Source organism: Rana temporaria, chromosome 4 (genome assembly GCF_905171775.1).
Source record: "Rana temporaria chromosome 4, aRanTem1.1, whole genome shotgun sequence".
Classification (NCBI taxonomy): domain Eukaryota; kingdom Metazoa; phylum Chordata; class Amphibia; order Anura; family Ranidae; genus Rana; species Rana temporaria.
The window spans coordinates 124,289,598-124,305,128 of NC_053492.1; the positions used below are offsets into that span (position 1 = coordinate 124,289,598).

The window sequence follows — 15,531 nt, forward strand, 5'->3', positions numbered from 1 at the left end:
AGCATAGCGTGGTATGTTGGAACAGGTGATGATTTATTTGGCACTAGCAGTAACGTGCACCATACAAGTATAAAAAGTATAATAAAAAACAAAAAATGAACGATAAAAGCAGGTGGGGCAGAAGGCTCCGCTCTGTAAAAATAAAAACTAAGAACAAGCAATGCAGGTGAAGCAGCCAACAACCTATTGTGTCGGCAACTGCCTGGGAACGGCGTGCGTTCCACTGACGAGCAACTAGAAACCGGAAGTGCGTGTGGGTGTGCGTGTATCCGCTTTAGGCACGTTTCGTCAAATTACGTCTTCAGAAGCGCAATTTGACGAAACGTAATTTGACCCGCTTCTGAAGACGTAATTTGACGAAATGTGCGTAAAGCGGATACACGCACACCCGCACGCACTTCCGGTTTCTAGTTGCTCGTCAGTGGAACGCACGCCGTTCCCAGGCAGTTGCCGACACTTCCTGGCAAACCTAGTGCGGCGGTCGGAGCTATGCTAATAGGTTGTTAGCTGCTCCACCTGCATTGCTTGTTCTTAGTTTTTATTTTTACAGAGCGGAGCCTTCTGCCCCACCTGCTTTTATCGTTCATTTTTTGTTTTTTATTATACTTTTTATACTTGTATGGTGCACGTTACTGCTAGTGCCAAATAAATCATCACCTGTTCCAACATACCACGCTATGCTAGTGTGTTTGTTTTTCCGGAGGACTGTGGACTTATAAAGAACTTTTATCCCTGAACTCGGAAATCATCGCAAGGAAGTGAAGGAGGTCCCAAGTACAGCAGAGGAGCCGTAGGAGGTCCCAGACACAGCAGAGGAGCCGTGGGAGGCTAACTACTTGCACTTTACCCCTGCAGGGGTTAGTGCCTCTGGTGAGTGGGGACCCAGGAGGGGGAGCACCGTGACCACTGCGTGGAACTTCACTACTGCATATTTGATCACCCACCTTTTTAGGTGCACCTTTGCAAGCACTGACTCAACCATCCCAATCCTTGGACGGTTTTTCCATTATTCAATGACTTTGCAATATTTCGCATAATATTTATTATTCTTCCTCTGGAGAAAAGCTTTTTTATTGCACATATTTTTTCACAATTGATGGGACTATTCACGTGTTTATGCTTTGTACATATATTTATTTTTTCTCTCGTTAGCATCATTAACATTTATACTATTTATTACTGAGTTGAGTGTATATTATACACACACTGGAGGTTTGCACAGGCTATCTGACAGTCTGTCGGTGCCAGCACAGTTTGTGATTTTTTTACCCTTTATTTATACACACATTTTTGTTTATGTCTACTCATGCATGTTAGCACTTAGACACTGTTACCCTGCATACCACATGCAGTTGGGATACATATTTGCTTCCACATAGTATGCTGAATATTTGTTAATTACACCATCACCTATATTTGTACCCTTTAGGGTCATTGTACCCACTTTATGGTTTGGACCAGTTTATAGGTAGGGCAGCGCCAACACCCCACCCTATTTTATTTACTGACTCTCCTGTAGTCCAAGGGAGGGGGCGAGCATGACACTCCACACCAGGGAGAAAGCCTTGCATTACTGTGTGTAGTTACAGACAGAAGAACAGGAAGTGAGGATTTCTCAGAAGAAATAAGGACATTTAAAAGCAAAATCGAAGGATGCGGTAAGGGAAGGAGGACTGCACCAAGGTAAAGGAAGCCATTTAGGGAAAAAAAAATTGTACCTTTACAACCCCTTTAATCCTCCACATTGTGTAAAAAGGCTGTTTGATCCCATCTTCTTGCACTGTCCCCAAACCTTCTCCTGATAGAACAGAACCATGGGGCACTCTACACAGTTTGGCGTGTATTGCTAGAGTTGTTTTTTTTTTCTTGGGAGGGTGCATGTGATCAGCATAGGGCCAATTAGCACTGTCCAGACAGAGGGTCAGGGGTCCTGCAGCCTTATAGGACAGTCAGAGGGAAATGAAAACTCCTACAAGCTTTAAACTAGACACTGATAAAAAGTTACAAGACTGCTATATACTGCTCATGATAAAAGGTATTTTACCAGTTTATATTTACTAAAACTATTGCATTTCCATGTTCTGTGTACTGTGGGAGACCAGATATAGTAAATGCAGGGTCCTGGGTTTAGAAACACTTTAAATAACACTTTGTACCAGTTTCACCCCATAAAACAAAATATTGAAAAAAACAAAACCAAACCACGATAATTGGCATGTTCTCCCGGGAATCAATATTCCAAAGAATTGCATATAGTATAATATATCCACAATAACACACTATAATTTATATATTATACACAAGATACATATACACGCACCACCTAATAATCACAAATCAAAATTACCAATATATTTGGGGTATTATCTTCAACCCTGTTGTTGTGAAGCAATACACTTAAGCAGCTTTTGGCTTCAATGACAATGGCACACTTCAACATGTTTTTGTTCCTGACCCAATTTCCTTAGGACCTAAGAATATAATGCATCTTGTGGAAGTTCCTGTTAGGAGCAAAACGAGCCAATGCAATTTCTTGGTGTTCAACACTACCACATGGTTATGCGAGTGAGATGACATTTACTGCCGATCAATACTTGCAATCTCCCAAGGTACTGTGTACTTTTAAAGATCACGGCTAGAGAGAATGGACCATCTGGCCAGAAGATAAGTAATTATATTCATATATGAATTAGAGTTTCAACTCTGCTGGTTGGGTTATATGGATACAAGCATGGAGCATTTTGGAAACAATTATAAACCATGCTTCAAGATAAAACTAGTGTGTGTGCCAATAGCATAGCCAGCTACAAAGTCCAGCAGTGTTGCAAACACCAGACATATTATGTTAGTGCTTACTATTCTTCCACTAACATCCTAATCATTAAAGCGAAGGATGCAGTCCTGATTCATTGGGTTCACGTTTGTCTTACACCCAACGGAGAACAGGTGTGAAACGATCCTTGGATTTGTGCAAGCCAAAAACGGTTTAAGGGGATTGCTTGACACCATTATGTGTTTATGATAATAAATCCAGTTTTGGGGAATGTAGCAGTTGCTGGATGCTCCAAATGAATCCCTAAAACAAGTGCAGGACAATCTATGTGCAAACAGTATCATTCACTATATGATGTTTAACATTTTATTGATAATATAAAGGCAATTGTCACTGGTTGCCATGGGGCAATGTAGACTAAGAGTTTTTTTTTTGATAAATTCTTTCTTAAATTAGGATTGTCTTTGCATCGTCATCAAATAAAGTCAATCCTTAAAAATGATGCACCAAAGTAAAGTGGGCTGTGCCTTGCTGGAACAGTGTCATTTATTAAACTACATTAGAAAATGTCTCCTGTATGTCCCAGTGCCAGAGTGCACCTGCCTGATGGATACAGTGGGTATAGAAAAGAATCACCCCCTTTTAAATTATATATATAGTGCCTTTAGTCTGTTGGAAAATGTTCAGTTAAATTTGATGGTGACAGTTTGTGGACTGTAGTTTTCAAGTGATTCCACAGACAGATTTTTAATGGGGTTCAAGTCTGGGCTCTGACTAGGCCATGCAAGGACATTCACCCTTTTCTCCTTTAACCACTGTGTGGTCAATTTTGCTATGTGCTTTGGACCATTTTCATGTTGGAAGGTAAACCACCTTCCCATTGACCACTTTCTGGCAGAGGGCAGCAGATTTTCCTTAAGAATTTGAAGGTATTTTGCCCCATCCATTTTTCGTTCTATCCTGACAAGTGCTCCAGTCCTTGCTGCAGAGAAACACCCCCATAACAGGATATTATCACCTCCGTGCTTTACTGTAGGAATCGTGTTATTTGGATGGCGTGCTTTATTGGATTTCCGCCAGACATATTGTTTGGTGTTGAGGCCAAATAATAAAATTGTATTCTCATCATTATTATTCTTATACAGGATTATTATAGCGCCAACCGTTTGAGCATCGCTTTACAACATAAGGGCCCACAGTACAGTTACAATACAATTCAGTACAGAAGGAATCAGAGGGCCCTGCTTGTTAGAGCTTACAATCTAGGAAATCTGACAACTCCTTTTTCCATGTGGCCTCAGAATCTTCAAGGTGCGTTTTGGCAAAGCTCAGTAGTAACTGCATGTGACCTCTGAGGAGTGGCTTTTTTTTCCTTACAACCCTCTCATACAAGCCACCTTTGTGGAGAATTTGTGACATTGTTGTCACATGCACACAATGACCACTCTTTGCCATTCCTGCAACTGCTTGAGAGTTGCTGTGGGCCTCTTGATAGCCTCTCTAGCCAGTTTCCTCCTGGCTTTTTCATCCAGTTTGGAGTGACGTCCTGATCCAGGGACAGTCTGTCTTGTATCAAATACCTTCCTTTTCTTAAGAATACACTTCACTGTGCTTCTAGGCATTGATAAAGCCTTTGAAAATGTTTTTGTATTCATCTCCTGATTTGTGTCTGTCCACAACTTTATCCCGGAGATTTTTGACAGTGCCTTGTCACTCAGATGGTTTGCTTCAATTACACTATCAGGGACTGAAATGCTCCAGGAAAGCGATTTGCATGTTGAGCTAATCAAAATGACCACAGCTGATCACAGTTAAAAGTCAAATGGCTTTGTGTGCCATTGAGAAGGTGATTAGCTACACTTAATGTACAAGTAATTTTCAGGAGGGGGGGGGGGCATCCTTTTTCCAACTCCGTGATTCTGTTTTTGATTTTTTTTTTGACATGTTGGTGTTGGATCTTTTAACTGGATGTTATAAGTTGTGCTGAGTAAGTACAATGGATAAAAAATGGTGGCTGTCTTCATTTCCAGCTGAAGAGCAACAAAATGTGATAATTTAAAAGGGGGTGATTCTTTTCTATACCCACTGTATCTATCAGACAGGTGCACTCTGGCACTGGGACATACAGGAGACATTTTCTAATGTAGTTTAATAAATGACACTGTTCCTGCAAGGCACAGCCCACTTTACTTTGGTGCATAATTTTTAAGGATTGACTTTATTTGATGACGATGCAAAGACAATCCTAATTTAAGAAAGAATTTATCAAAGAAACCCCTCTTAGTCTACATTGCCCCATGGCAACCAGTGACAATTACATTTATACTATTAATAAAATATTAAACATTTTTTGTGTGGGTCGTTACAGACCTGAGACAATCCTTCCAGAGGCCTGATAATAAGCCAACAGCGACATTAGCAAGTTATATGTAGACCAGCAAAATTTATTTTACCCAAACCTACCATCCTATGAATGGGAACGCTTGTGCTAGTCTACATACAAATAGCTTTGGGAGAAGGTGGCCAATGAGAGCACTTTATAGTTTTTTGATGGTTACCTGTTTGGAGAGCACCTTCATGTGTCCCACACTCCCCCGGCAATACGCTTCCAGCAGCAAACCAAACTGCACTGACACAGTAGATGTGTGAACTTCAGCCCTATAGCAGAACAGTGAAAGGTAAGACCATCTTTGCATGGAATGTGGAGCATCTACTCTACATGTGATCACACGTCCAACTAAATCATAGACACACACAACATACGAAATACCACATTTATCCAGGTAAACCCCTTTACCTGCCAGGGGGGCCTGCACTGTGCATTCCAAGCCTCACTCCGTGCTGGGAGCATTATCTGTCTAGGGGAAATCTTTTAAAGACTAGTATTCCTTGAATTCCTGTGCTACAATCATGGGGGCTAATCTCTAATGCATAGGGGTCCATCCATCAACGTCAGAGAAATAAAGTGGGAAACATTCAATGCTGATGAACATTTTGGCTGAATGAGGGTTGATGTAACAATCTGCAGTATTGATGAGCATATCTTCTAAGCATACACATTTTCTACAGGTTTTGGATCTGCACTGGTGAGCTTGCTTTCTAGATCAATTACATTTGAGGGTGTTAAAAAATAAATTAAGTCTGTCTCCAGGCAAACAGTTCACAAATATAGTGGCACCTTATGTGGTAGGCTTTACTTCTTTAGAGCAAAGAAAACATTACAAGGGGAAGCCCGATTTTGGTTTATCCGTATGTTATTTTTACTATAAAAGAACAACTTGGGAAAGAGTGGAGAAATCATAAGGCCATGCAATGGCCTTCAATTTCCCCAGCAAACCAATACATATTACCATGACAAGCAAAGGGTGTTAAATGAAATTGTGTGCACATATATGCATGCATGAAAAGTGCTGTAACCCACAATTCAGATCTCACTATAGTACAAGTCATATTTCAACATTTCCTTTACATTCCCCCTCACTGCAACTAAAATAGAGATGGAGGAGGACACAAAAACTCAGCCAAGAGGCTGTAGCTGACCTACATCTTTTGTGACGTTCAGCCAATCCCCCAAAAAGTAGGATCTTGGGTTAAACTTTTTGGGCTATTATAATGGTCATGTCCACACTCATAAATTATCCTATACTGATGTTAACGACTACAGGAGAGTCACAGCCTAAATCCTGTGAACTCCCATTTTGGTACTCACTGTAACATCCAGGGGAAGTCCTAAACCTTTATATTATACTGCATATGATAGACAGGGGGATGTAGTGGCGCTTGCAAATACTAAAAACCGACAATAATTTAAAACAATAAAATATTCTAAACAATGATTCCTAAAGTATGAGAGTGAGTCCCTCCTCTACTGGGGTAAAAATGTGTTCCACTCGAGGTCTATGCCCAAAGAATACCATCCAACATCAATAATTAGATGTGGAAGGAACTGCGAGTGAATAAATAATGAAATCCAATGGATAAAAGTGCCTAACTGGCCGCACAGTGTACATGGGATAATAATCCTTTTTTTAAAAAATATGTGTCATAAATCCTTAAAGTGCTTGATAAAAAACAAGTGCAAAGTGCTAATAAATAAAACAATAATAGCAGTGAATGAAAGCTCCAGCTCTCCTGGAAAGTGGTTAATTACTAATTAGCAAACACATGCAGGAAAAAACAACAACTGAAAAGAAGTCCAAAAATGCAAGTGTCCTAAAAACCTAAACGGTTCAATCATAAAACTGTTGTTTTTCTGTGCGATGAAAAAAATATAATAATATAATAATAAATTAAAAATTAAAAAAATATAAAAATCATAAATAGTCCAAAAACAGATAGTGAATAAAACTATATCCAGTGCACAATCAAGTGATAATGATAATATTAAAAATAAAGTCCAAAGTGCAAAATGCATCTGTGCTCCATTCAACAATTCAGATGATCAGTGGTTAATTCAGTGAAGACTTGTTACATTGTGCTCATTCAGTGAAGACTTGTTACATTGTGCTCATTCAGTGAAGACTTGTTACATTGTGCTCATATGTCTGTGAATCAAACCAACCCGATTTTCCTCAGTGTGGGGATTATTTTTACCAGCCTCTTACCTTCCTGAGGCTTTTACCAAGCCTGTAACAGGAGCTGCTCTGCAGTCACATAGATAAAATCCAGGATCCAAAGACGGCTCACACTCCTCCCCATTCAGGCTCTCAAAAAGAAACACAGGAATGCCTCCATAGCATAAAACCACAGGATATCAGTTTAATAAAGAAAAACGAATACACTCACAAACATTGCTGTGTTAAACAGCGTGTGTACAATCGAGTGTCACCGCTCTGCGGCCGCAAAGCAGGTGACTTCACCAGCAAGCCCTCTGTGTCCTCCTCACGCGTATCGCGACAGCCCTACGTCGCTTAATCATAGGATCTATAATTAAGCGACGTAGGGCTGTCGCGATACGCGTGAGGAGGACACAGAGGGCTTGCTGGTGAAGTCACCTGCTTTGCGCCCGCAGAGCGGTGACACTCGATTGTACACACGCTGTTTAACACAGCAATGTTTGTGAGTGTATTCGTTTTTCTTTATTAAACTGATATCCTGTGGTTTTATGCTATGGAGGCATTCCTGTGTTTCTTTTTGAGAGCCTGAATGGGGAGGAGTGTGAGCCGTCTTTGGATCCTGGATTTTATCTATGTGACTGCAGAGCAGCTCCTGTTACAGGCTTGGTAAAAGCCTCAGGAAGGTAAGAGGCTGGTAAAAATAATCCCCACACTGAGGAAAATCGGGCTGGTTTGATTCACAGACATATGAGCACAATGTAACAAGTCTTCACTGAATGAGCACAATGTAACAAGTCTTCACTGAATTAACCACTGATCATCTGAATTGTTGAATGGAGCACAGATGCATTTTGCACTTTGGACTTTATTTTTAATATTATCATTATCACTTGATTGTGCACTGGATATAGTTTTATTCACTATCACTAATCCTGCAGTGATATTGTACTATCTGTTTTTGGACTATTATTTTTTATTTTTATATTTTTTTTATTTTTTATTTATTATTATATTATATTTTTTTCATCGCACAGAAAAACAACAGTTTTATGATTGAACCGTTTAGGTTTTTAGGACACTTGCATTTTTGGACTTCTTTTCAGTTGTTGTTTTTTCCTGCATGTGTTTGCTAATTAGTAATTAACCACTTTCCAGGAGAGCTGGAGCTTTCATTCACTGCTATTATTGTTTTATTTATTAGCACTTTGCACTTGTTTTTTATCAAGCACTTTAAGGATTTATGACACATTTTTTAAAAAAAGGATTATTATCCCATGTACACTGTGCGGCCAGTTAGGCACTTTTATCCATTGGATTTCATTATTCACTCGCAGTTCCTTCCACATCTAATTATTGATGTTGGATGGTATTCTTTGGGCATAGACCTCGAGTGGAACACATTTTTACCCCAGTAGAGGACGGACTCACTCTCATACTTTAGGAATCATTGTTTAGAATATTTTATTGTTTTAAATTATTGTCGGTTTTTAGTATTTGCAAGCGCCACTACATCCCCCTGTCTATCATATGCTGTCAGTGCGTGAGCACTATTAGTTGTGGCTGCTGCTTGATTGTAACTTTTAATTTATTTGTACCACTATATATTTTTTCCCGGGTTAGGCTGGTTTGCGCATTACTTTCCCCCTTGTTTTATATATTATACTGCAACCTACAGAAGGGCTTGACACTAGCAAAAAAAAAACAGACACCAGACTGTCCAAGATAACTCATCCTACCCCCAGCATGCCTCAGTTTTGTAGCAAAGCAGTACAGAAAGCATGATCATAAAACACAACGGGTGTGAGCGGTGTCCCTCGACGGACTCAAAGAAAAGGATTTTACAATGAGTAAACAAAAAAAACTTTTTTTTTCTCGACCATTGAGAGGAAGTCTTTAACCTACAGAAGTCAGAAAGCTGTCCAACTGCGCATTAGCAAAGAAAATAAATGCTAACAAACATCGGTTCACAGAAGGGAGTGTGAACTTGCCTGCGGGAGAGATGCAATGCGGGAACCGGCACTGGTATCGTGCCAGTTCCTGCATTGCACAAGTGTGAACCTAGGCTAAAACTTTAAGAACAGAACACCAGGTAGCAGCTGAGAAATAGTCGACAGATGTCAAAATCCCAAAAACACGATCTAGTAAAGTGTACCTTGATGGAAAAGGGTGGAATTTGATCTTAACCATAGGCTTGGATAATAAGTCTCTTAGAGATGGTGGAACTAGTAGGGAATAGTTTTTTTTTCCTCTAACAGTGGCTGATAATTTGATTCTCACAGCCTGAACCACATCCAGAAAATAGAGGGAAATGTATTTTTGGTGAACTGGTGCATGACAGTGGGTTGAAAGAAAAATATACTTTGTTGAGGTGAAAGGCAGAAACTACCTTAGGCAATTTGAAGTCCTGGGCCTAAATACAACATTGTTAGAATACAAAACCAGAATGCAAAAACAGGATAAGTCCACCAATTAAAACACTCACCTCACAGGGGTGATGGCTACAAAAAAAACAACAGAAGGAGATAGATGGAGTGGAGAAACAAAAACATTTCTCAAGAGTCAGAGGAAAAGACATTGTAGCCTGTTCCTTAGGCTTTCTTTGCTGAGGGACATGGACGCTCTTGCCACCAGTAACATTCAAAATGATAGGATCAGGAGCTGGTCTTCAAGTATAGAATCTGCAGCAGGATGCATGGAGCACGTTTGTGGCTTCTTTAATAGTCGACACAACTATGCTAAAGACCTCAGCTGAAAGGGCAAAGGGTGCAGCCAAATTTGAAAAGAGACCAATAGACTTCAATAGCAGGAGTCAACATAACTCCAGACTGCAGATGTTGGTACTGTCAATAGGTGCACTGCAAGCAGCCCCAGAGCACTTAGAAGAAAGTGAGCTGTAGGCACCTAGTACAGCAGATGCTGCAACCACATAAGGCAGCATATGGGCTCATGGCAAGAGGTAAGGCATGAAAAACTGTTTAAGGATTAACATGTCTGGCCAAGAAAACCCATCAGCAAGGAGATGCTTTCCCGATGCTACTGTATGGCAGGAAAGAAAGTGGAGCACAGGCAACAATATACCCAGCAGAGGACATCAGCGCTCAGTCTCACAGTTTTAACCCCTTATGCAGCAAATAATAAAGGTGCAAAGGGACCTATGCAAATTGGGGTACTCCCAGAGCCCAGCCTCATCAGCCCACAGACTATAGGAGTCTTCAGAGACAGGGAGAGGCAATGCCAGTGGGTCTGGAAAACAAGCCTCAGCTAACATTATATTTGTACATGTCTATTTAGGAACTGAGCCAAGTCTAAAGTTGCTCCTCGGGTAACTTTACCAGAACGGAGTCTGGGACACAGCAAGCTGAACTCAATGCCTGGAAGGGACTTCCAGGCTATCCCTGCAATGTCCAGTAGGAGCTATGCACTCAAAAAAATAGGTTAGTCACAGCAAATCTAAAAAAAAACAAAAAAAAAAACATCCATCCTACTAGGATACCAGTAAAAGGAGACATGCTGGTAGCAGGAAGAGTTATCCTGGATGTTTTTTTTTGCCAGTGTCAAATGCTCCTTTAGGTGGTATTATAACCTGAAGGTTTAAGACTTTCTGCATCTCTCACTGGCAATGAAAGAAAATCTTTGAAAAAATCTTTGCCATATTTACCCATTTTATACAGTTAGTAGTAATATGCAGTGACAGAACATATGTGAACCCTTGAAATTAACTGGTCTAGTGCAGCAATTTACAATAAAATGAGATCTGATCCTCATCCAAGGATACACACATGGGCTGAAAATCATCTGAAAACGGTCAGGTTGGCAGGAGCATTCATCCAGTGCAGGGGTCAGCAACCTTTATTTACTTAAAGTGGATGTAAACCCACTCTCATCCTTTCTAAACTACTGCCATAGTTCTCATCTATAAAGGATATAAATGCCTCCTGCATGTATGCTTATCTGTCAAATGTTTCCCCTCTGTCTGTTCCCGCAGATTCTGTGGGTGGATCTGTTGTCTGGAGCTCGGTGGGTGGAGTCGTGATGTCAGTAGACTGCCCGCCCTCCTCTACACTCCCCTTGTCAACATGCATTTTCTCATGTGTATTCTCTACACTAAATTCTGCTATGATCACTAACATCCAGTCAAAATCCAGAAAAGTAACCACATGACTTCAGAAAAGGAGTGGGGGTGGGAATTAAAAAATAATGTCCGTCTCCAGGCTAATGCATGAGATATGTAAATAACCTGTCACTCACAACAAGGGGGTGGAACGGACTAAGGTTTTTCTCTGCAAGTCCGTTTTATTTCACTGAACAATAAAAGAGAATTGCTCAGAGCTGGTTTAACTGTGTGGCAAGACTGGGCACAGATGATAGGAAATCTTATACTGTACATTGTGACATCAAAAAAATAAATACAAATTTAGGTTTACATCCACTTTAAGGGCTGGGTTCAATGTATGTGAATGCATTGAGGGCCGCATTCACCTGCTAATAGATGAAGATATTAATAACCCTAGCATAGTAATAATAACAGTACAGGTTTACCTCACTTTTAGGTGCTTCACTAATACAAAGCCAGTTCACTCTGGGGGAGCATGTGGCTGGGGATTCAAATTTTACTGTCCCTCTCCCCCATCCTGACACCCAAAGGTGGCTGACGCCAGCCAGCATGGTCTGGAGATGGGGTTCCTGTCCCCAGGGGTTCCTAATAGGCCCCCCCCCCATTGCAGTGTCTTCTTGTCCCCCTTTACGTCACTCCCATAGTGTCCTCTGCTTCCCTCCCCCCCATAGAAAGTTTCCTGTGCCCCTCCACTGTAGGGTCTTCTATCCCTGCACCCCCCCCCATTGTAGTGCCCTCTGCCCCCATAGTGTGCCCTCTGACACAAACACACTGTGTGGGTAGACCTCTCCTACCTTACACAGGTGTAGCGCACATTGGCACAACAGGCTGGTGATTGGTTGCTAGGATCGCCCAGCAACCATGCACCTGCTGTTTAATGTAAAATGTTAACTTCAGCGGTTCCTGTCCTCATCCAGCCCTGTGATACCAGCCGCTCACCTCTGTACAAAGACTACAGCGGTGAACATGTCCGCAGGCCGGGTGCCCATTAATTAATAATGGGCGCTGACGGGCTGGAGAATTAGCGATGGCGGGCCAGGTGCAGTCCGCCGACCCCTGATGCAGTGTGTACAGCTCTCAGTCCAACAGAAGAGGCCAAAATTCAGTCAGTGTACCTGCCTCTGTCGAACAGTCATGCTGGAAAATCAGCATCAAATCAGCGCTGGTAGCGAATTGCTGCAATTGCTAATCAATGTGTTCTGGCAGAGAGGCAGTCCGTGTCAGAACACAAAGGCACAGCAGGGGAGATCGCCACACTAACATTGCTTATGGCTTACAGTGGCCGGTCAGTTTTTTTTCCCCTTTAGCCCACTGGGTTAAAAGACAAAAAACACTTCTGTGTATTCAGCATAAGTCACAATAGGCAAACATAATTAGCCGGAGGGCGCATCTTTTGGCCGGCGTAGCGCATCTCATATGCGCTATGCCGACGTAACAGAGAGTCGAGGCAAGGCCAGTATTCACAAAGCACTTGCTCCGTAAGTTATGGCGGCGTATCGTAAATGGGCCGGCAAAAGCCCGCCTAATTTAAAGTAGGCAGGTAGTGAGCGTGTTGTATTAAAATGAATCGTGACCCCATGTAAATGAAGCGCCAAACGAACGGTGCATGCGCATGCTCAGAATCGCATCGAATTTACTCCCTAAGATACGCCAGCTCAATGCCTACGATGTGAACGTAACCTACGCCCAGCCCCATTCACGTACGACTTACGTATACGACGTAAAATCCGACGGCAGTTACCCCCGTTTTACTTACCTCACCGTTCGAAAGTCCCGGGCGCGTGCTTGTCATCTTGTTCGGTTCCCAGCCTGGCCGTTGATTGGCTAGGCTGGGCGGATTGATAGCAGCGCAGCCATTGGCTGGCGCTGCTGTCAATCACAGCGGATGACGCGGCCGAGTGATACAGTCGGCGGCTATGCCCGCCGCTGTATCACGGGAGCGCACTCGCAAAAGCTTTCCACCATGCGAGGGAGCTCGCATAAACGTGGAAAGCTTTTGCGAGGAGGAACCGAGACAGCCGCCGAGGGACCCCAGAAGACAGGATTCGGAATCAACCGCATAGATACGACGGCGCATCCTTGGACTTACGCGGCGTATCATTAGATACGTCGGCGTAAGTCTTTGTGAATCCAGGCCAATGTGCTTAAGCTGATAACACAAACAATTCTAACGTCTTTATGGAACACACTTATTAAATCTTCACAGTGATGGAGGAAAAAGTAAACTCTTGCAGTTAATAGCTGGTCCAACCTCCTTTGACAGCAATGACTTCAAGCAAGTGCTTTCGGTAGTTCTGGATTAGACCTGCACAATATTCATGAGTCATTTTTGATCATTCTTTGGTACCAAACTGCTTTAGCTCAGACACATATGTAGGCTGTCTGGTGTGAAAGGCTCTCTTGAGATCAATCCCACAGCATCTCTATGGGGTTAAGGTTTGAGGTAAATTTACTTTGATGCTTGGGGTCATTGTCCTGCTGATCACCCAACTTTTACTAAGCTTTAGCTGGTGGACAACCACCCTGACATTTTGGTAAACTTGGAAATGTATTTTCTCCTCGATGGCAAGTGGTCTAAGCCCTGAGGCAGTGAAGCAAGCCCAAATCATGTTCCCTTCACCATACTTCACCGTCGGGATGCTGGTAAGTTCCATAAGTCCACAAAACATTCTCCCTCAACGGTTCTTCTTTACCTTATTGAGGATTCTGTGTTGAGCCTTGGGAAGTCAGCTTCTAAGAGAAGTAGCCACAGTACTAACCTATCTTCATTTTTATAATTTGCCTAAATGTCAACTGATTGAAACCTATACACTTTGAGATTGCTTTGTATCCCTATTCCAGCCTTATGCAGACCAACTATGTATGCTTCCAGAGAGCTTCTTTTTGTGAGGCACAGTTCGCACACCAGCTGATGCTTCTTATGAACAGCAATCTTAAAATGTTTGAGTGTCTTATCAATCAAAGCAACTCTAAATCACATCTCTAAACTAATTTCAATAATTAATCCTTAGGTGTGCAAACTACTGACACCAATTAGCTTCAGTTGGCATAATTAGTCTGAGTTGAAGCAATTTTGTAATGAGGAATGGTCAAAAAGTGTTGTGCAGGTCTGTTTCAGAGCTACTGAAAGTGCTTTTTTGAAGTCGTTGCTGCTAAAGGGGGTTCGATCAGCCATTAACTAAAAGCATTGACTTGAATTTTTTCTCAAACACTATGAATGCTTAATGGGCGTGTTCAATAAAGACATGAGAAATTAAAATTGCCTGCATTTTATCAGCCTAACATATTGTTTGTATTTGTTGTAACATAGATGAGACTCAGATTACACTTTATGGCAAATTACTGCAAAAAAAACAGTTTCAAGGCGTTCACATACTTTTTCTTGCCACTGTACTTTTTCTTGCCACTGTACTTTGTATTTAACAGATTATTTGGGATGTTGAAAAAAATATAGGAAAAAGAATACTGTACTTATATGATATGGTTTTATGAGTGAACGCTTGCAGTTCCCTTGTTCAATATTTGTAGTCAGGCAGCTGGGAATAAAGTGCAGACTAAGTCTCTAAAACCAATGTGTACCAACCTCAGGTGCCAAAACAGGAACTGACCAATTCTACGATTAGCCAGGGCTCTCTGCAACAGAAATCGAGACAGGGCGCAGTCCAGGAAAGGCTCATATTTAAGAACCTGTACCAACTGCAGCAAATACTGGGATAACTCCTCGTCACTGTAACACATAAAAAAGGTGTCAGCATACAGCTCTTCACACATCTGCTCTGTCATTATCCGACATTTAAAATTATGAACAAAACCATGATGCCAAAAGATAACTTCAGCTGCTTATGATGGGAGATAAAAGATTACATTTCTTGTAATTACTGCTGATCCAACATAAATTGAAGCTAGAACAGTAATTATTTGTAAATATTTACCACATCATAGAGAATACAATAAGACTGCACAAAGTCAGTTATGGCAAGTTCACACAGGGGTTGAATTTTATAGCAGCCATTAACTAGGGCATGTTAATGCATGTTTTGGGTACACAAATGTTGAAGTTGCATCAAGTTATGCTCCTTAAATGCCCT

The 15,531-nt window shown here is 41.5% G+C and overlaps 1 protein-coding gene across 3 annotated transcripts in view; it reads right to left on the reverse strand.

Moving 5' to 3' along the window:
* PIK3CB (phosphatidylinositol-4,5-bisphosphate 3-kinase catalytic subunit beta) overlaps window positions 1-15,531 on the reverse strand; it is a 266,552-nt gene that overhangs the window by 32,600 nt on the left and 218,421 nt on the right. For all 3 annotated transcript variants that reach the window (XM_040349021.1, XM_040349020.1, XM_040349022.1), the window contains 2 exons: window positions 15,027-15,170; window positions 5,332-5,431 (listed from right to left, as the gene is read on the reverse strand). In XM_040349021.1, the coding sequence (XP_040204955.1) occupies window positions 5,332-5,431; window positions 15,027-15,170 (244 nt within the window). The remainder of the gene's footprint in view (window positions 1-5,331; window positions 5,432-15,026; window positions 15,171-15,531) is intronic.